Source organism: Populus euphratica, unplaced genomic scaffold (assembly GCF_000495115.2).
Source record: "Populus euphratica unplaced genomic scaffold, PopEup_1.0 scaffold2.1, whole genome shotgun sequence".
Lineage (NCBI taxonomy): Eukaryota > Viridiplantae > Streptophyta > Magnoliopsida > Malpighiales > Salicaceae > Populus > Populus euphratica.
This window is the reverse complement of record NW_011499846.1, coordinates 2,938,965-2,961,551: the sequence shown is the minus strand read 5'-3', so window position 1 is coordinate 2,961,551 and position 22,587 is coordinate 2,938,965. Positions and strand designations below refer to the sequence as shown.

Here is a 22,587-nt window from a genome sequence, read left to right as displayed (position 1 = left end):
GTTATATTTAAAAAATAAAATAAAAATTTAACCACAAACAATTCTTATAAAAAAAATCTAAATATTTCTAATACCAATAAAATTGATTTTTTTAAAGGCAGAGATGACATTACAATATTATAGCGAGCAATGCAAATGAATATATGTCTATAGTGTTTTATCAATATTCCTGTGAGCCAAGACACGCTATAAAATCAACATCCTCCTCATCCTCGTGCAGGCTAAGCAGGATTTTATTCGGGCCACTTGATGAGAGACAATCTTGTACTTCATCGGTCCTGGGGAGAGTTTAAACACCAGAGAACCTCCAGCGAATCGAATTTTCATCAATGTCTTTAAATACATCAGGAAAATCCACTTCAATTAACTATGTGTGAAATCAATTGAGAAAAATTGAATCAAATCCAACAATAAGATATCTTGTTATCTCAATTTGAAGATATTAATTTAATTTTGTGTTATCATACCTCTTCTTAAATTTAATCCAATTTTATCATTCCATGAAAGTATTTATCAGAACATTTACATGGTCCATTGACAATACTCGTATCATTCTTGAGTGCACGTTTATTATCATCAGCAATAGCTCATGTGCACGCACGCGTTGGTCCCTAAAGCTGGAAAACGATGTCTCCTCATGCAGCAGAGTAAAAAAGTCTTGAGTGATAATTCATAATTATTATTGGTTTTGGATTAGCAACACTAATCATCAAATGAAAACATGTGGAATTCTGAGAAGCTGTCCAATTTTCTGATTTTGCTGGAAGGCAAGCACTAGTACGTACGTCCTGGTAATTAAATCTTCCAAGGCAAATTAAATTTTAACATGACGGTGTAGCGTTCTCCGGCTCCAAAATAGGATTTTCTGTGTTGAGCAAGATTAATTATATCAGTTTGAAAAATTGACAAGCAATTGAACGCCATCAAAACAAAATCAAAATAAAAAACTCTAATTCTGTACTAGCAGAATTTATCTCTCCCTCCTTTAAAAGATCTTAAGAAACATGCAGCGCATCGTCAAGATATGATTTATATAAAATTAATTAAACATGATAATAATATAAATTATATTTATTTAAATTATTAAATTAAGATGGTTCTTGTACGCCACAATCTCCCCTGTGATTTTCGTTTTTGCCCATTCAATGTGGGGGTACTCTTCTCCCGTCCCTGATTCCATCTTCCTTCTGTACCACGATTTCTTTCTTTTTTCGCTCTTCACCACCACAAATCGTAACATTCGATCTTATAAAAGAAATAAAACATTCAACGATGCAAGTTTATCACGCTGACCTGACGGGCCCAGAGATTTTGACTTTTCTATCAAATCGAGCAAGATACTCTAGCAAGATTTCAAGAGCCGCTGAAATACGCATGTGAGGAGATTTGAAACTAGACACGCTCAAGTTGCAAGTTCTTGGCTGGCCAGGTGATTCTATTACGATTTTGGACAAAAATAAATAAATAAAAAACATTGACACTCACCGTCCATTCAAAATCGTGGAATACACGGTCAGATTCGTGTTCGTGTCGTATAACTTGAGATACTTCATCTTGAAACACGACCAGTTAAGACTCGAGTAGAGTTAACTTGGGATTATTAGATTGTAAATAACTTATTTACGTGAAAAATGCATGCAATGTTATAAAAAGCAGGACACTGTTACACGAACCTATTCCTTTTTTAAACTTAAAAAAGTGTGATTTTTTTATATTACCATTAAATCTAATCAAACAGTTTAAATTAAATGTACAAACTAAATTTTATATTTTGAGTTGTAAATTAAATTATATAAAAAATAATTCAAAATAAATTATTCTATTTAATAGGTTAAAAAATAACTTAAATATCCAATAAAAATATGATATATCTTTTAAAAATACTTTAAGATGATAATTTTATTTAGTATTAAGATGGTGACAAATTAAATCAACTTTAATCACCCTGCAATTTATGTCATGAATTTCAGTTAATTTAGTAATTTTGTTGTTTTTATAATTATTTTTATTTATTTTTATGATAAAATTAAATATTTGCAACATTGAACATTAAACCTTAAAAAAAGGTTTATTTAATATCATGATAATTATGTAGAAAATAAAAAAAATAATTTTAAATTTAATTTCCTGATCAATTTAATATTATAGAGGAGTGAAATAAAAAGCAATTAGAAAAATTAAAGGATCAGCAACTAAAAAAATATATATCGAGTTTAAAGGCTAAAGTCATTAAACCCGTGAATTGGATAACCCGAGTCAACATGTTAAACTCATAAACCAGGTAATGAATTTTATTGGAATTAATAACTTTTTTTTCCGTCTAGACTATTGTTTATTTAACAAAAACAAACGATTACAAAATTGAGAGTTAAACCAGTACTGAAATTTTTGTAAGATTATGGTAATTTTATAGAAAATAAAATAAAATAAATGATGAAACTCAATTTTAAATTAATTTAGTATTAAAATATAAAATAAAAAACTAAAAACAAAAGAAAAGTTAAATTTATCAAACTTATTCTAAATTTTAATATATATTTTTTTTCATTTTTTTTTAACTATGTGATAAAAACAAAAATAAATAATTATATAATCAAATTCAATTAAAAAATAAAAAAACACCCTACCCAACCTGTGAATTGGTGTAACTAGGATTATTTTGCCAAACTCGCAAATCAAATCATTAATTTTATGAAATTTAATGACATAGTATTTTTTTTAAAATTATTTTTTATTTAACTATTTTTTTTTAAATAAACCATATCGGAGTGGTAAGATTTTTTTCAATTTTAACTTGATGTGTTATATTTTTTTGACACAATAATAATTATATAAAATATAAACTAAAATAAATTAACAACTCTAAATTTTTACAAATATAAATAATTAAATTAGAAAAAATCAATAACTAAATAAAAAAAAGGGTAAAAAAGAACACCACAACACAGTAAATTACTATTAATCGGTGCGGGGAAATAGTGTTTCCCCTGCCTTTTAGCATTATACTCAACACTTCCTTCTGCAAAAATGGAATAATCAAGGAATGGAGGAGACCTCCCCTCCCTCCCCCGTACCGATGACCTCTGATCTTTTCTGAGTGCTGTTTCTGATCGCTTATAGCACCATGCATGGATCCCTCTGCTGCCTTGAAAGCAACAGCTGGAGCTGTAACACAAAAAAATAAAATAAATATGAGTGGTTGGAGTTTATGAATGAATCGAATAGAAAACTGAGTTTTCTAACTGTTATTTTTAAATCATTGGTACTGTATAAGAGCTTGTTAAGGTGAGTGTTTATTTTTACAATAGAATCTATTTTTAAATTGTTTTTTAATATATTACATCAATATTTCAAGATAATTTTAGTGTACCAATAAAAAAAAAATATTTTAGTATATTTATAGTTAAAAAAATAAATTTAAAAAATAATTTACAACATAGCATTAAATATATACTCAATAGCAGAAAATTCATATTCTTAAGTACCTAAAAGACTTACAGATACGTGAGCCGGTAATTGTACATGTGTTTAATGACCTAAGAAGTAAGAAGAGATAATGACGAAGATGATTTTCATTTATTCATTATTCAAGGCAACGATGAACTAAAATTTTAGAATAACGATAAAAATTATGTTTTAAAATATTTTTATTTGAAAATAAATTAAAATAATATTTTTTTTTATTTTTTAAAAAATTATTTTGATATCAAAACATTAAAACAATATAAAATAAAATTAATATATGTTTTAATCATTAAAAACAAACATACCCAGAAAAATCTTTAAATTGCCAAACTATCTTTATTGCTCATTCTCATTACGAGACTTGGCCACTGAGAGTGGGGCGTTGCTTTCTTTTCCTTTTCTGAGGAAGTGCCACGTAGATTCAATCTATTACATATTAAATTTTATTTATAACACTTAGTTAGGAGATGGTTATTTTTCTTAATTTACCGAGTTAGAACATAAAAATTAATATTTATAAAATAAAATTTATTTTTAACACATAAAACACACATCAATAAAATTGTTTGTAAATAATATTAGTTTAGTCCTGGCAATCAATCGTGGACCTTTGATAGTGTATTGGGAAAGTATTTTTAAAAAAAATTAATTTTGTTATTTTAAATTAATATTTTTTAATGTTTTTAAATTATTTTAATATATTGATTTTAAAAATAATTTTTTAAAAATAAAAAATATTAATAACATATTTTATTAAATAAAAAAAATTTAAAAAATAATTACAACTACATAAATAAAAAATATTTTAAAAAGTAATTATAACTATATAAAAAAATTATAGAATAAAAAAGGAAATTAGTAGCGATCTGTTAAATAACAATGGACAAGAAATTTTTGTCCGGTCGTTTTGGACTGAATCAAACAATCACTGTATGATAACCCTTTCGTTGGGTTAATATGGAAGAACCAGAACCGATTCTTTCTCTTCAATCAAATCACTTCAATCCACTGGGGCAGTTCCCCCTTGAATCTTTCCACGTGTACCACATCTTTTACACATGCCACATCCCTCTCTCTCTCTCTCCCCCTCCCTCCCTGTCTGTCTGTCTGTCTTTTACTTTCTGTGATATCACAGCTTTTTAATTCAAAGCTGATGATCTCTCTTGTCACTCATTGAGGACAACAGGCTCCTTCATTCAACCAAAGTTCTGTCTCTCTCAATACTTTCTTCTTTCATAATAGAAGCAAACCCCAACCAAATCTCTCTCCACACATTGCATTCTTCCTTGCATCTTTACTATACTCAAAAACAGCGAAGTCCCTTACATACAACTGTACTGTCCCGGACACAGAGAGAGAAGGACTAGAAACAAGAAGCAGTACAAATTAATTTTGTTAAAGAACGGAAGATGGAAAATGGCGGGAACAAAGGTCAAGAGAATGATCATGCAAATCTTCCTTGGGATATATGGGAGCTTAATACTTCAAGATTTGGCTTGGTTAATAGCAGTAGTAACACTGCTGCTGCTACCGACACATTCTTCACCACCACCCCCCCCCCCCCCCCCCCCCGCCACTAGTGTGGTGGAGAGCGGCAGCTCCTGCACCAACCCAGAAGGCACTTCTGCACATGGATTCTTGTTTCCGAACCAAAACAGTTGGCTTTACCACCACAGCAACAATAACAGTTATCAGCAACTCTCTCTTTATGCAGGTGACGGGTCCAACTTGCCCCCAGACCCGCACCTAATGTGCTTGAAGCTAGGCAAGCGACACTACTTTGAAAACAGTACTAGTAATAACAATCACAACAACCACCCAGTGAGTGACCGACACGAGATTGGTGGGTTCTCTATAGGCAAAAGAGGCAAACCCTACTACAGCGTCGGTGTTGGTGCTCACGACGGACCCTCCTCTTCCACGTCAGTGAATGTGCCGAGGTGTCAGGTGGAAGGGTGCCATGTGGCGTTGTTGAATGCTAAAGATTATCACAGGAGGCATAAAGTTTGTGAGATGCACTCCAAGGCTCCTAAAGTAATTGTTCTAGGTTTGGAGCAGCGGTTCTGTCAGCAGTGTAGCAGGTAACACTGGCGTTGCTCACCGTCTTTCAATTACAGCCAGCTTATTTGATTTCGCCTATAGTAACTGTTCCTGGATCTTTGAGATTTTCCCCAGTTGTCTTGTTTCTCTCTCTCTCTAATAGTCGAAGTTTCTTCAGTTGTCTTGTCCTTGCAAAAAAATCTGATGTGAAGTGGTAATTGCCAAATAGGCTTGTTGATGAGATTAAAAGTGGGCTTAGCTTGTTATTTGTGTAGGTTTCATGTAGTGTCAGAGTTTGATGATGCAAAGAGGAGTTGTAGGAGGAGATTGGCAGGGCACAATGAAAGAAGAAGAAAGAGCTCTCAGGATCCTGTTTCAAGGAATTCCTCTCAAGGTATGTATGTAATGATCTTGTACTTGACTTGTTTATCCATTCAATTTCCATTGTTGGAATTAGATAATAGCTTTTGTTGTAAAGATTTGTCAGGAATAAGCCCTTTTGTTGTTTGATCGGGAAAACGGAAGGGCCCTATTTTCTACCTTCTAATTTTCAAACCATGTTTTAGGTTTTATATGATTTTTTTTATATTATTTTATTATACTGATATTAAAAATAAAATTTAAAAAATAAAATAAAATTATTTTATAATTTTTCAAGCGAAAAACACTTTAAATAAACATATATTTTTCCTCTTTTTCCCAAAATAATTGCAATCACGAAGCAGAAATTCGAAGTAACGAAGTATTAATTAGCTGGATCAGATTTTGAATTAAAGGGCCTGCAACACTGTTTCTGTAAGGGCTTGCTGGTATAAGAAAACGTGCTCCTGTTTGAAATTTTATTAGGTGCTTGTGTACTTGAGACTGCTCCTGTGGATGCCTATCACAAGAAAAAGATGAGCAAGTAAAATAAATTTTATGAACTGTGGGAGGAGGTGGTAACTAAACTACCAGTTGAATCGGACGCCTGTAGTTATGACTAGGTTGGCTGGATAGTCTCCCGATAGGGTATCAATGCATTTATTACTACTTGTAGATGGGTTTAGTTGACATGATATCAGTTAACCTTGGTTAAATTCTGTTCATGCTAGGAAGGGAAGAGTTTTAGAGAAGAAAATTATCCTCACTGGGTAGCTCAACGATGCATTTATTTAAGGAGAACAGCAATCATTACTATTGTAACTACATAATCTAGGGTTTGCTAGAACTTTCATTAATATTATGTTGCATCATGAAGATTTGCATTTTAGACTTGAATTATTGATCTTCAATTTACTCTCTCTAATCTAAAAAGATTTTTCATGATTAATGTAACATATCACCACTACTTATTCATACTTCTCTAAAATCTCACCTTTTCGACTGGAGACTTCATGAACTTTAATTAGAAGTGAAGTAGGAGAGATGTTTGGAATAAACAGCAGAAAACCTGTTTGGGATGAGAGGAGTATTATGAACTCGAGGCCTTTACCTCTCGGAGAAGGTGGAGATTGCTTGGCAAACATTATGACAGATGATTTACGTTAATCAACTTAGAGTGTATTCCTTTGAGGAAGATGACAAGTGATTTTGGTTCTAATAGAATAATCTTTATGCTTTATTTGCTATCATTAAGTGAATTGGCATTGATATAGACAACGCAGTTGAAAATTTATGAACATGAAAGAAACTGAACGGACAATTTCCTCCTCAACAGAAAAACTGATGGCTGGGAGATTTCCATACATAGCGTCGCCGACAGGATGTGCTCTCTCTCTTCTGTCATCCAAAGCTGATTCCTGGGTTTCTCCGTCTGATCTCCCCTCAAGATCAAGTGCTGCACTTCGTGAATTGATTGCAGAACACCGCACAGCCATATTAGCTAGACAGCTTGTTCTTGAAAAACACTTGCACCACCATGCCATGGAAGACCTTGGTGAGTCCCAACCTAGCTCCAATTTTCTTATAACCCATCAGCAACAAGTGCTGTCCGAGCCACGCCATTGGGGCCGGTTAAACGACACCAGCACGCATGTGACTTTGGACCTCATGCAGGCTCCAAGTTCAGCATTCGGATTCTTGTCTCCCAGAGGGAAAAATAAAGAAGAGGAAGAAGAGTGTTCTGAGTTATGGAGCACCATGGAAGGAGCCCATGTAGTTTAAAATTAATCTGCAACACCTACTTTATTCTTTTGCATTTGGTGTTAATTGTTTGGTCAGTGAGGCTTTTGGATCGTTCAACTTGCTGTATAATTCTTTTTTGTTTGATTGGAAACTCTTTTTTCACTCGGTCTCTAATTTTTACCATAATTAATTTTCATAGTTCAATTCAATTGTGTACAGTGACTGGAATAATCAATGCACTTGGAGCAATTTGCCAATTGAACCACTGTTTTCTTTCCAAGTTTTAAGTTGCGGTAGTTGAAAGTTGATCTCACGTCAAAACTAATTCTAAGGATAGCTGATTATATATATATATATAGATATATATAAGTTTATAGAGGAGCAGGCACCATTGTCTTTTTCATTTTTGTTTCTGGGTCTTAATTCATTTACAATAATGATATTTTCTTTAGGCTTATCACGAGCAGTATATCTAGGGTTTGAAACTCAATAATGGCAACTAAATATAAGGATTGTTCTCGTCGCGGGACTTAATCTAATATTTTATAGCACAAACTAATAACTACTTGTGTCCACAATTCTGAAGGACTTGTGTCCATGTTCTTGAAGGCATCCCTTTCTCTCAAGAGGATTTTTCCATAAAGTTTTTTACTCTGCATCGAATAAAACCACATACTCTATTGTTTGTACGGGTCTTTATTAATTTTTCTTAACATATTAAAGAATAATATAAATATATATTAAAGTTCTATTTAATAACTAAATAGTAATGAATTTAAATTTTACTATATTTATTCTCTTTTCTAATTAAAAATCTAATTAATAATAAAAGATAGTATGAATCTGTGTAAATTTTAAATTTAAAAGGCTTTCATATTTAATTAATAGCATAATATAGTGTGATTTATTCAATTCTCAAGTCTAAAAAGTTTTTATTTAAAGGAGTATGTTAGAGAATAATAGAAATTATATATTGAACCTAGTAATTTAAGTTTTTAGATTGAGAAAATTATTTGACAAAATAAAATATTTACAAGAATTTATATATTTATAAAAAATATTTTTTTAAAACCTTATTTTAGGATTGAACCCTAGCTAGATTGTTTTAGATTAGACGATGGAGATTAACTATATGTGTTTACTAGAAAATATTTTTATAAAATGTGAATTTTTGAAAAATAGATAAGTTTTTTATATTTGACAAAGTTATAAAAAATGAGTTAAAAAGCAGTTTTTAGTATTTAGTTATATTAGAAAAAATAAGATGGAAAACAACTTGTTAATGTTTTTTTTAAGATTATTAAAAAAAAAATATGATATATTTAATGTTTTTTTTAAGATTATTAAAAAAAGAAAAAAATATGATATATAAAAAAAAATTAAAGTAGAATGAAATTGAAAAAAAAATCAAATTTATAAAGTATTTCAAATAAAAAATAAAGATCAAATCTAATACATAAAAAAATAATAAAATTAAAAACAATTTGAAAAATAATGTTTTTTTATCTATAATTTATCACATCTTTCAAGATTAGAAAGAAATCCAAATCTTAAGGTGCCATGCTTGTGGGACTCTCTCCCGCATGAAATTAATTGACATGTAAGGCTTGAATATATACACATAACATGCCTCTAGCTTTCCATTGTGCCACGAAAAATGCAACATCAAACCTGTGCTCTACTTTTGGGGAAAAAAATGTCCGGGAAAGCATATGCTAGAACTAAAGTTCCTCTAGTTAAATTAAAACCCGAAGTAAAGTCGAACTGCCTGCCATAAAGAACATATTGGGAAACCTTTCTGATCTTCCCAGAAAAAAAAGAAGAAGAAAAAAGGGCCCTTCTCCTTCTTTTAACTAGGCAACTTCACCACTTTCAAGGTGGACATCATAAGCTTCAGCCTGTTACAATGACAGGCAAAGACAACATGCGAGAAAGATACCAAGAGATAAAAGCACAATTATGAAATTTATACCCGAAACAAACTCGACTTGGGATTTATTTAGTAAAAATCATCATTTCATTTTAGAAACTCTCAAAATAAAATTAAAAAAATAATTAGTTGAAAGCATGAGTTGACCATATTAATCTCAAAATAAAATTAAAAAAATAACTAGTTGAAAGCATGAGTTGACCATATTAATCTCAGACCAAATTAGTGTTATAAAATATTTTTTGAAATCATTTTTTTCTTGAGAAAACATCAAACTTGTGTTTTTAATAAATTTTAATGTATTGATATTAAAATAAAAAAATTAATAAAATTATTTTTATATATTTTTAATTAAATAATATTTTTGAAGATATTTATGCATCGCAGCACCGCAACACAAAACCCACAACAAACAAACACTATTCCAAGTGATATAACTATGAACAAAAGCATCCAATGTGCGTACACTCGAAAGACACTTCCAAGACCACACATTGGAAAGAAATAAAAGCAAATTTTCTCATAATCTTCGAAAGTTGATTGAAGCCAATCAAGCTTCTTTCTCAAAGTGCACGCCTGCAATTCCAAAGTCGAGAAAGTGTCCTTCGCAACCAAAAATAGTATGAGATTCCACGAGTGGTCTATTGATAGTTACAAGACTAGTTGTTTTCAAGTTTTGATGAAAGTTGCTTGGTGTTGAAGGCTTAGAAATTATCATCATGCCTAGAAACAACTATTATGTGGCCACGCACTATGCACTGTTGATCTCTGTCGTGGCACTAGCAGGATGCACACTATTATGTGTGTGGATCACCATCCTGCACTTCTCAGCACGAGAACGATCCCTATACATGAATTTTGGAAGCGGAAAATGCCTAATTAATAACCCCCAACCTAGCAATTATGAAACTCTTAAAAGACTCTTGATTAATTTCCAAGGCCTCACCAAGCGCTTTAGATGTTTTAGAAAAGCTCAATCGAGTCCCAAACCTGTATACTTATTTTTAATTGAGTCCCAAACATGTAAAGTTTATCAACAATGTTCCAAGAGTTTCAAGAAGTTCTTAACCAGGCTTTATTGTTAATGTTCAGTAATGTTTTTATCAAGTATTTCTCAAATTAATGTCATTTTAGTTTACGAATATTCATATCAGACCGAAATTGCTAACATCCATTCACTTTTATGTCAATTAGGCATATTAGCACATACAATATGCATATTGGGCATGCTCTATTAAAAGAAATTGACAAGACAACACGGTTGAGAAATGTAGAACATGTTTGGGACCTAAGTGATAAAATTTATAAATTTGGAATCTAATTCTATTTTTAAAGTTCAAATCAATACGGTTTTTTTATTATTATTATTTGTTGCTTGATGGTCAAAGGTATTCTTAGACCATTTTATACGTTAATACAAAATAAATGTTCTTTTTAATGATCATCAGGGTGTACTCCCCCCGCCCCCTCACATTGCCCTGATAAATCTAGGAAAATAAATTCTCTTGTTTATTGGTCTGAATAAAACTCGAATTTAGAAAATATGAGGTAATGGAAATAATTCCTTAGTTATTTTTATGTATTTTAATTTTACTTCTCCCTTTGTTTTATGGCATAATAAAACAGAAGAGGATTGGGTATTGATTAAATTGCATCCTTGATCTAATCAGTTAATTTTACTCTTGAAATCTTTTCTATTAATGCTAATTGAATTATGATGCTCAAAGCAACGACACCCTTTTGCCTAGTTTGATTTATACTTCTAGAACCTAACTTGTTCTGGCAGGTTTATCATCAAAACTCGAGATTTGAAACCTGATTTAAGTCAAATTATTATGTATTTGACTCTACAAAATACATACTATTAAAGAATTCAATATGTTGATTCAACTAAGTTCTACTGTATATCCAAAGACGAAGAGACTTCTGGTTTTCTTGACTATTCAAAACCAGGTGAGTTCTTTTCCCCTTCAATATTCAAACCACCACATTCAATGGCTGGTGATGGGCTACACTGCTAAAGGCTAAATATCAAACCTGTTTCTGTAGAGGTAAAGAAACACTTGTCATAACTCCAACAAAACCTAATCACCAATGCTAGCTAGCTCCTGGACAACGTCAGAATCCAAACAAGATCTGTTTTTTTTTTTTTGCTAATTTAAATAAAATTCATGTAATATTATTTCAGTTATACATAAGTCTACGAGGAAGGAATTTAATCTTATATTTAAAAACTAATCTAAAAACACCCCAACTGCCAGCTAAACAATTAAAATGACCATCGCTCTACTAATAAATAAAATTAAAAGAATTAGGCATGAAAATAGACCGATCTGTCTCTTCCTTTGTTTTTATTCAAAGAGAAACTAGGGTATAATGACCTCTCACAGACCACCACATCTCTGTCCAGCTGTGGATGAAGTCCCACCACCGCAAAGGAGGCAAAGGACAATCACTGAATACTGATCACGTGCAGTGCACGTGAATCTGCAAAACACATATCACCCAAAAATCAGTTGCAACCCCACAGAAGACCTACTAACCCTAAAGAAAAGTCTCTACGTACATAGGGTTTGAAAAGTACCCCCCTCCTCCTCCATGAGCAGTAGCAATGGAGTGAGCAGTTGCCTTTATTAATGGGCTCCACATCCGCAGCACAAAGTTTATGATGATCAGAGCAGAGGGCCCGACTGCATTGATGAAAGATGAAAGATGACCGATGTGTGGTGGGGGCGAGCATAGAAGCTGGGATTGGGGAGCTAATGCAAATACTGCACTTGTTCCATGAGGCAAGCGCCGATGTGCCTTTCATGCCTCTGTGTAACAGAGAGGTTAAATATTGTTCAATTTCTTATTCAGTCACCAAAATCACGGACCACTTTTTTTTTTTAAAAAAAAAACTAGTTCCTCCATGACTTGATGATTATGATAGCCAAGGGAGGATTTGTAACTTGCTATGTTAATTGTAGCTACTGCCTAAATTCCTCGTTGTATCTTCACAGTTTTTTCAGTTGTGCGGTTTTAAATAATAATTTTTTAATCGAGATTTTAAGAGATGTTTTAGTGGGATACATGAAAACTTATGTTGAGTTTTAATCAACTAAATATTTTTAAAACTATACCTGGAGTTAAAAACAGTTTCAAGTACCATACACACACACACAAATTTATTCTCAATAATCAATATGAAAACAGGATTTAATATTTTGCGAAAGCCAAAAAAGTTATAATTATAATTTTCTCATTATCATTTTTTTTCCTCGCTAGTTCCTCTCAAATTCCAAACAAACGAGACTAATCCACTCTTTCTCTTAATTTAAAAAAAAAATAAATATTTTTTTGAACTAAAAATCTCTTGAACAATATAATTTTTTAATTGTGAGCTCGATTTTGTTGAGGAATTGATGAAAAAGTTTCTAACAATCATCACTATTCCTTTCTTTCTGTACATTAATAATAGTAATTAAAAAAAATATTTCAAAAACATAAAACACCTGTCATCTCCCATTTTCACTGCCTTCATCCTTCTCTTTAATACCCTTTCTCATGTTTGTCTTATATTTTTTGAGAGTGCTTTTTTTTTTTCTCAATATTACAGAGCAAGGGTGAGGAATTGGAGATATTTTTAGTGGTTTTTTAAACATTTTTTCATCAAGTTCAAAAGCTATTTATTTTCTCCAGGGGATGTTTTACTATTTAACCTTTTCTTTCATTATTTTCCTTCCTCTCCTAAACAAAAAGAATTTATAAAATTTTAATTCTTCACGATCTATCTTAAAATTCAAGCCATAGTGACTAAGTAGATAATATATCCCTTTAACTACTATGCAACGCCCTGGAAGTTTCTAATCGTTTGCCCGTTTCAAGAGCCGTAAGTGTAGTTTTGTCTTAATCTAGACCAAATTAATTATTATTTGTTTAAAATAAATCGAGCAATGTTCTCCTTCAGATGCTGTAATTTCAGTTTCCAGTGTCAATTCTAGATTTTTTATTTATTTTTTTGGGAAAAACTGTATTTTTCAGAGATCCATATGTTTATATCAAATTGATAAATAGAATCCCCTCTAAATAATTTTATGAATCTGATCATATATTTGTTAATTACATTTAGACAAAATCCAACTAAACTTAATTGTTAACAAAAATCTATTTAATATGTTAAAAATATTATTCATATGGGACAGGACTCTGAGTAAGATGCTCAACTCTGTTTTTTTTTAAATAAAGTCTATAAATTAAAAAAAAAACTTATAGGTTGTTCTGTTCCTATTTTTCCAAATATGCAATTTAGAGGTTTTTATAAAAGAGTCACATGATTCTCATGTAACATTCCAATGAGTTAAAATTACAGTTAAAAATCTTAGTTAAAACTAGTTTATAGCCTCGTGATGTGCTATTTGATTGGATCACAATTTTTTTTTTTAATATAATAAAAATATTTTAGTTTTAAAAAATTATTTTATATTGTTATTAAATCCGACTTAATAAATTAATATTATAGTTTTTTGATCTAACTCCTTTCTTAACTTGAATTTAAAATTAAATTGTATAAAAATTGACCAAATGTCATCTAATCAACTTGTCCAACCTATAAAAAAATAAAAAAAAAATTAAGAAAAAAATAATGAAATTGATAAATAAAAACTTTTAAACACAACTCTTTACTTAACTTGAATTTAAAATTAAATCTTGTGAAAGAATTTTTAATATGATCCAAATGACTTGCCTGATAAAAAAAAAATTCAGATGATTAAAAGAAATTTGAGGATAAAATTAAGAAAATAAAATTATAAAATTGAAAGAAAAAAAAAGTGGAGAAATGGAAAAAAAGGATTAAAATGAAAATTAAAAAAAGAGAGAGAAAGAGAATTGCTTCACTGTTAATAACCGTGAAGCTCTACAAATAATCCTAGTTTATCGGTAATTATTCACTGTATTGCCAGTATCTTTCACTGCGAATGAATTTCTGCTTGCAAAAAAGGCGAGTTGGATTGAATTGGCTAAGCATAACAAATATGACAACGATTTCACAAAACTATTTAAATAGGATTTAATTTGACATCCTTAATACAACAATAATTATTTTTTTATCTGACGCTAAAAGTATGTCATATACTAGCTAACATATTAATTGATATTAAATCCCTTCTTTAAATTGACTCGGTGTATTAATAAATAATTAATTAAAAAATCAGATATTAATTTCAAATTCGAATCTAGAAAGTCAGATGATGAAGCATACTTTCTCAACAATCAGATAAATTCTGTACGATTAGATTAAGCACGATTCTATTTATGTAAAAATACAGAAATAAAAATGTTTTAAAAAGGAGCGTAGATACAAAAAAAAAAAACATGGTGAATAATAATTTTAGCTCTTTGAATTGCAGTTACATTATCTTCTTTATTTTTCATCTTAATGAGTCAAGTAAAGCTTGTTAGGGGATAAGAGATCCCCCCTCTGCCCACCCCTCCCTCCCCTCGAGCGAGCAGAGCAAGGGACCGAGGGGACAAAAAAATGAGGTGAAAGGTGCGAGAAAGAGACCTTTCTCCAAACTCTTAGAGATACGATACATGATATTAGATTTTTGTTGGTCCACTTTAAGGTGATATGAAATTTACTGGCTGATGAGGGAAGGCTAGAAGTGATCAATAATTGATAATTTTCAATGAATTTCTGTCGTTCACACCAAGGTTGCTTTGGTGCCCAAAAGGGAAGTAACCAGCAAGATTTACAGCACAAGTAGATTAGTACTATAGGCCCTTAATTTAGAGGCAGCAGCAAAAGCTTAGGACCTCCCTAAAATCTTGAATTAGGTGGCCTACGAGATTAAGACGTTAACAAACAACTCATCACACAGGTTTAATCTCTTGATCCTAGTGGATGAATAGTTTGCTTTTGATTAAATCATACATTTAGTTAATTTCAGCGTATAAAAGTTGGTTTAAGAGTGCCCATTTCTCAATGTAAACCCCCCCTCCCCCGAAAAAAGAAAATAATAAAAATCAAACACATATAATGGGAAAATGTGGCTACTTAACTAGACATTTATGACGCACACATGACAACAAACCCCGGTAAATATTGCGCCGAGGGCTCCATTGCTAAGGATTTTGGCACCGTCATGTCACAAGAATTTTCGATCCCGCGAATTCAGAGAAGGAAATTTCCTGGAATTTGATTCAATAGGATCATCAATAGTGAGACAACCTCATGCAGAAGTTTCTTGCCAGTGTCCGATGGTGGACAATCCCATCACCATATTTAAATTCCCTTGGATAATTATTAGATCTGAGATAAGGACTGGAGGCAGCAGCAGCAAGTAGAATGATGTTTAAGGTTGTCTTTTCTCTTTACCCTCTACAAACTGGATTATTATAGGCTTGACTAGATATTTAAACATTCCTTCTGTTTTCTACTAAAATTGTATGTGTAATAATCATGCCGTAGATGGGAATAACATTGGACATTCAAAATTATCATTAGAAGCCAAAAGGTATCGATCGAGAAAGGAAAATACATACTTCCATCGAGTATAGCCTTCTGAAAATTTGACAGAAGCTTTTTGTTGTATGACATTTTCGGGGTTAGTGTTGGGGCCCAAATCAAACTTCAAATCAATTTCTTGTAATTGACTCGTAAAGATAAGGGTATTTAATTCATAGTTACATATAACCAAGGGTGTTAGAGGTAATGATTTGATTTGAAATCTTGTTAATTTTCTTGTCTTCTCTTTTGGGACCAAATAAATTCACAAAATATGGTTCCAAGAAAGCACAATAAACAAATATTAAACAAGTACAAAACTGATGAGGCATGGACCCACGATTAAATTTCGTCGAAGGTGCAAAGAGGCTTCAAGATCATTAAAAAGGTATCCCGGCATAACATGTTGTAGCTAGGATCGATTATACATGATGGTTTCCTGTGGAAACTTTAGCCCACAATCAATTATATGCATTCACGAATCCAGCATGTGGGAAATGTGGTCACTTGCCCACAGTGTCAAAACAAAAAATAATAAAAAAATCAAATGAAGTATATATTGTGCCCGAATTCCATTGTGTGTTTTTATGGCTAGAAAAATTAATTAGAAGAAATTTAAAATAGTTGTGTTTGAGAATGAGAAAATGATATCAAGAAAAGAAATTAAAATAAAAATAATAAATAAAAATTAAGAAAGAAATGTATGAAAAAAAATATTAATATGAACCCGATTAAAAATTGATAATGTTACCATAAAACTAAAATAAGTCTTTAAATAAAACAAATGATGAAAATAATAAATAAATATAGTATGGAATATGAAAATGATCCAAGAACTTATTAGAATACCTGATATGGTTCTAACAATGATTCAATAAGAAAATTAAGATATTAATGTAAAATTATCTATTGATTAATTTTACACTATCAAGTATAATTTTCAATTCAAATGTTAAATTGTGATGAAATTTTACAAGGATCCTTCTACATTTCTCTATCTTTAGTTACAATTTTAGAGTAGTTGAAGTTTGAAAAGGTAATGCGAGAATATAAACAGTTTGATAAAAAACAACATATAGAATCATTAACATTTTTATAAATAAGCTAGAGAAACTGAAAATTCAGCTTCTTTTTTGCCTTTAAACTACATATTGGTGCTGAAAAATATTAGAAGAGAAAAAAAACTAAGAGTTTCCTCACTAAAACACTAGATAAAAACTAAAATTTAATACAAAATAGATGAGGTACATAGTATTGAACATATTTAACTTGAGAATTAAAGAAAAAATCAAGTAAAGGAAACAGAATAGAAAGAGGAAACTCATGGTATTTAATGAAAAAAAAGAAGGAGAACAAAAATTTGACTGGTTAACATTCCAAATTCATATCATTATTGAGCAAGATGTTATAAACTCGGTTGTACAAGTTTAAGTAAAGATTAACAATATTTTTGTAAAATTTTTAAATTTTGAATTAAGGTTCTTAAATGTTAAATTGAGAAAAAGTGAATTGTAAAAATATGATTTTGTTGGGATGGAATATAACTTAAATAAATTTAAATATAACATAATTAAAGAAGAAAAATTGGGTGTTAATGTTGAAAGTAGTGCTGATTATTTAAGAGGAGGAATGAGAACTTTTAGAACCAAAATAAATGTTTGTAAATTATGTGTATTTAATATGTGTTGTTGTGTTGATAAGGATTGAAATGAATTTAATTATATTGTTTGGTTGTAATTTTTAATGTAATTAAAAAAAACCATGCATAATTGATAAAATAAATAATTTATGGTTATGTGTTGGTTGGTTGAAATAGATAATTTATAGTTAGTTATGATTGGTTGAATGATTGTTTAATAATTTATATTGAAAAATAAATATTTAAAAGTGTTTATAGTGAGAAGATTTTACTATATTTTCAATATATGAAATCTTGTAGGAAACAATTGTAAATTATAAGAAAAAAAAGAGTTTTGTGGAGCATGTTTTTATAATATATGTAATTTTTTTAGCTTTATTTTAAAAAACTTATAATTTTTAGGCTTTTTGGATCTTAATTAATATAGCTATGTACTTATATTATTTTATTTTACCCCTACTGAAATTGGATGGTAATCCGTCCCTGATTGTATATATACTATACAATAAAAACTAACATGAGATTTCAGCATCGTCTTTTATAATATAAAATCTATGATCCACTGCCCTGTAACTTTATTATAAGACGCCATAGGATAAGTTCATTAACTCTCAGTCAGAATCACACATGAGCACAATGCATGCTGTCCCAGGAGAAATTAATTAATGATACCTAGTTCTTAATGGCAATTAATTAGGAGAGGTCACTAATAGATGTACCATTTCTTTTGTAAGAATTACTAGGATAAACTTCGTCCATGGTAGTGTCCATGAAGAAAGCTAAACTATCAATAATTATTTCTTAGAAAAGGAATATACATGTAAAGAGGGAAATGAGAAAGAAAATTAAAAAAATATATATTTATATGGTTAGACAGAAATATTTAAATCATTTTTCAAGAGATTCATTGTGATATTGTATTTTACTCCTCTATTTGTTTTTTTTCCCCTTAAAATGAAATCATAAAATAGCTATTAATTAATAATTACTTGCTAATAGTTTTTTTTTTTCAATTATATACCATACATGTTTATATGTTTACCCTGAATATTCAATGGGGCAAATGCCTGCGAAAGTCTTTACTGGAATAAAAATAAGTAAGGTTACTGAAAATAATTTTCAGTTTCTTCTGCAATGCAGTAAATTTCATATAATTATCAGATGGTTTTTATTAATTCTCTTGTAATTATTCCTTGCTACTGGCCAAAGGCTCAATGCACCGATTAAACTTCACATGGAATGCTACCTCAAAGACAAGAAAAGTGCGATAGAAGTAGGCTAAACCTCTTGTTCAAAGAACCCGAACACAAGCCCGTAAGACTTTCACCACCTGGTCTGGTAGGTGCGGCTGGAGGTAATGTGGCTTATGGGCGGTATTAATATTTTCACAGCTGCAACACTCCCTTCATGAGAGAGAGGGGAAGAAAACACTTCAAGAGACTGAAAGGATAGGGAAAGAGAGATAAGCTCATCCGGGCTAAGTTGTAAATAGCTAACTATCCATGCTTAGTGCAGCTTCTCATCAGTGCTAGCAGACAACTTGATCTCCTTCCTATAAATTTCTTTGAAGATTGATATCGCATACATGTTCATTTTCTTGTTTTTATGCATGTTTGATTTACAGCCTTTTTCCTGGTAAGGATCCGACAAAGGGATAATAATGGAATGCCCTAAATGATAATAATCCTGCATCCCCGTGCCTATCTAACCATTTCTGAAACCAAACAGATACTTCTGTTAGAAAAGTCCTCCTGCAGTGATTACTTTTTCCATTTTTGGATATATCTTCTGGTGAATACAGAAAAAGATATGAAAGGCTACCACATCAACAGGTATTAAATCGCTTGAAGAGAGAAATATATTAGCAGAGCAGATACTCCATTTGGTTTTTACTAACACAAGCAAGAGTGAGCATTAATCAACAATAATTAAAGAGAGAGTAAATTAAGAGGGAAAAATAAATATAACACTGGAGTAACACTATGTCACTGCTTAGTTAATATTAAATCCTCCTTGATCAGGTCATTGACATTTTTTACCCACTTGAGAAAAACAGCGAGCTTGACGATGTAGAAGAAGAAGCAGTGGCTTGATACGATCTTTGCTTGAAACAATCCAGAGATATTCGAGGAGGGGACATCGCCACCGTCACCGATGAAGCAGGATGAGCTCCAGAGTCCGGTGGAGACCCTATAAATTCCCATAAGAAAATACCATGCAAGTTAATTGATTTCCTACATATCTTGCTCATACATGCATATACTTCTCAAGCCAAAAAAAAACAAGTGAAAAAAATTTAAATTTATTAATGTATATAAAAAATAATGGTATACAGGATAAGCCATTCATAAATTAAAATGTTGATCCGTATCGATTCAACATGACAATAATTATATGAACATGGAAAACGGAGCTTACTTGTGAGAATCTCAGATGAGGAAATGGTGGCATTTTCTAGATGTGATTTCTGATTTTCTTGATTAATTTGGTGTGATTTCCGCCTACGACGATTGTGATCAGCTAATCTCTTTCTGCAACTACGCTTTCCATTATCAAATTCTGAGAGAAGATGAAACCTGTACAAAAATTCAACGTAACCAATCACTGTCAATTACTCCAAAACCATGCTCAGAGCTGCTAATTAATTACGCGCTGTCTAAATACGTGAAAAAGAAAAAATCAGTACGTAATGAGTATAGATACGGACACAAATGCCCTCGGGATTTCCACATGTACGGCCCAACCAATCATTGGTTGCCAAGCACAAGCCCAGGGGTATTGTCGTCAGGCGAGGGTTCTCTGACCGTGTCCGGATATCAAAGGCAGAGAAGGAACCGTTGAAAAGAAGAAAGAATATTGAGGTAGTTATTGTAATTTCAAGTCCTAAGCTTATATTATTATTTAAATTAAAATAATTCAAGTACGTAATGCTGCCTTGATATAAGAAATGGTACGTAAAACGGAAAGTATATTTAACGGACTCAAATGCCCTCGGGATTAACCCATGTACGGGTAGCCAATCATTGGACATCATCATGACGAGAAAAAAAATCACAGGGGTAATAGAGTAATTTGAGATATCATCTCCGTAGTCGGTGAATCACTATCATACAATCATCTACAAAACGTTGGATAAAATGGAGAAAGTGCATGGGAAGGGCAATAGTGTAATTTTAAAAAACCTGCTACACTGCTGGCAGAATCGCTGAGTCAACCCGGCGGCGATGACAGTAGAAGCTTTAGAGTGAAACTCGCAGACTTTATGGCGTCTATGGTAGTGTTTAGCATGAGTAAGATCAGCATTGCAGCCTTCAGCTTGACATCTCGGAGCATTAGATGAAGAACCGGGATCAAGCGGTCTAGACCGGCGGTAAAGCCGGTTCACAAAATCATCCTCAGCCGAAGAAAAATAAGTTCTTCCTCCCAAATTCAGTCCTATCCTTGAAGTGATCAAATCGGAATTTGAACGAGGAATTTCCTCACTTTTTGGGATAAGGAAATAAGAGGTTGCAGTTGCGACTGATGTGACTGTTGGGATTGGATCAAGGGAAAGGAGGGAAGGATGGTGAGTGGTGGGAAAAGTGGAGGCGCCGGCGCCAGCGTAAGCACGAGGGTCGAAAAAAGAGTTGATATTGTGATGTGTAGCGTTGGTGGTGGTGGGGTGGTTCTGAAACATTAAGGCTGGAGAGGTATGTTGAGGAATGAGGTTGTTGTCGTTGAAAGATTGAGTGGTGTAGTGATCGAAAATGCTAGCTTGACGATTTTGATCTTGTACGTCGTGGTTGCTTCCAGCTTGTTGATCATCTCCACCTGATAACATTATTGTTGACGGGTTTCCCCATTCGTACTCCAACATTTTCTTCTTCCTTCTCTAGATAATATGAAAATCTTAATCAATCTAGCTAGCTTAATTTACCTGTAAAAGAAACAAAGAAAGGAAGAGGTTATGATCATCAAGAAAAGGAGCTGGTTCTATACATAGATGAATACAAAAGAGGAGAGAAAAGGTAGTGGCTGGGAAAGATTTGATCTTTCTTAAATTTTTTTGCTTCGCTTTGATTTATGCTGAGTGGTTTTGTTAAAGTGGGGTTTTTGCTTTTTGAGAGGTAAGACTGTCCTGAGGAGACATGTCGGTGTTAAGGTGGGCTTTTATGGGATATTACAAACAGTTCACAAGTTGAAAAAACACACTCTCTCTGTCTCAACTCTCACCTATGGAAATTAAACCGAGTCAGTGAACTGAAAGAGAAGGAGAGGATGCGAATTTCAAAAACACTAAAATTGGTCATTTGCAGAGTTTCAATTGCTGCTTTCTTCTCTCTCTTTAACTGGGGTGTTGCCCCTATAAACTCTCAAAAGCCTCCCCCTTCTAGCTAGCTCCCCTCTCTCTTTTCTTTATTTTATTTAACTCTCTGTCTATGACTTTTTAAAGCCACAAAAACGAGTCTCTCTTTCCTTCTGGTACCAGTCTCTCTCTCCCTCTCTCTCTAGCTAGCTAGGTGAGAGTCTCGGAGAGAGAGAAACTGAGTTATGAGGCGGCTTGCGCACAGGTAATTGGTGTGTAAACCCGAAAACTACCATTTTACCCACTTGATGGTCACATATTTGTAGATAGAGCCACTGCAATGGAATTCTGTGTTAAAAAGTTAAAATACATGGCTGGGGGTTCCCCAACTAGTCGGGGCTTATAGAAAAGCTGTCGCCTACCTTGCAGTAAATGCTTGGCTAGCCACAATAATAACGGTGCTGTTGTTTTTGGTAAAGAGGTTAAAATGCCACGCGGTTTCTTCCTCAAGAACTTGGGACCTACTCCCTGCTTTGCCCTTGCTAATTTTGATCAATTTGCACAGAAAGGTCACTGTGACTGTCTATGTTGAAGTTTCTGCTTCACATTTTTTTTCAAGTTCCTATTTTCACGATGTG

General features: G+C 32.0%; 2 protein-coding genes across 2 annotated transcripts; one reads left to right on the top strand and one right to left on the bottom strand.

The window, feature by feature from the left end:
* The first annotated feature begins 4,881 nt into the window (after positions 1-4,881).
* LOC105138164 (squamosa promoter-binding-like protein 7) lies at positions 4,882-7,885 on the top strand. The gene is made up of 3 exons (XM_011044186.1): positions 4,882-5,546; positions 5,781-5,899; positions 7,202-7,885. Exons 1-3 carry the CDS (start codon positions 4,882-4,884, stop codon positions 7,645-7,647), a joined length of 1,230 nt encoding a protein of 409 aa, XP_011042488.1. The 3' UTR covers positions 7,648-7,885.
* An 11,610-nt stretch (positions 7,886-19,495) lies between these two features.
* On the bottom strand, positions 19,496-22,256 carry SPL8 (squamosa promoter binding protein-like 8). The gene is made up of 4 exons (XM_011034863.1): positions 21,877-22,256; positions 20,847-21,580; positions 20,083-20,240; positions 19,496-19,854 (listed from the first exon to the last, which is right to left on the bottom strand). The coding sequence occupies exons 2-4, from the start codon at positions 21,518-21,520 to the stop codon at positions 19,700-19,702; spliced, it is 987 nt and encodes a 328-aa protein (XP_011033165.1). The 5' UTR covers positions 21,521-21,580; positions 21,877-22,256; the 3' UTR covers positions 19,496-19,699.
* Positions 22,257-22,587: the final 331 nt, after the last annotated feature.

Excerpts from the sequence above, each read along its gene's own strand:
- LOC105138164 (XM_011044186.1), top strand. The coding sequence starts at position 4,882 with ATGGCGGGAACAAAGGTCAAGAGAATGATCATGCAAATCTTCCTTGGG. Across the intron at positions 5,547-5,780 it reads TTCTGTCAGCAGTGTAGCAG|GTTTCATGTAGTGTCAGAGT; the intron begins GTAACACTGGCG and ends TTATTTGTGTAG. Across the intron at positions 5,900-7,201 it reads TTCAAGGAATTCCTCTCAAG|AAAAACTGATGGCTGGGAGA; the intron begins GTATGTATGTAA and ends CCTCCTCAACAG.
- SPL8 (XM_011034863.1), bottom strand. The coding sequence starts at position 21,520 with ATGTTGGAGTACGAATGGGGAAACCCGTCAACAATAATGTTATCAGGT. Across the intron at positions 20,241-20,846 it reads TTCTGCCAGCAGTGTAGCAG|GTTTCATCTTCTCTCAGAAT; the intron begins GTTTTTTAAAAT and ends ATTTTTGTACAG. Across the intron at positions 19,855-20,082 it reads CTCATCTGAGATTCTCACAA|GGTCTCCACCGGACTCTGGA; the intron begins GTAAGCTCCGTT and ends GGGAATTTATAG.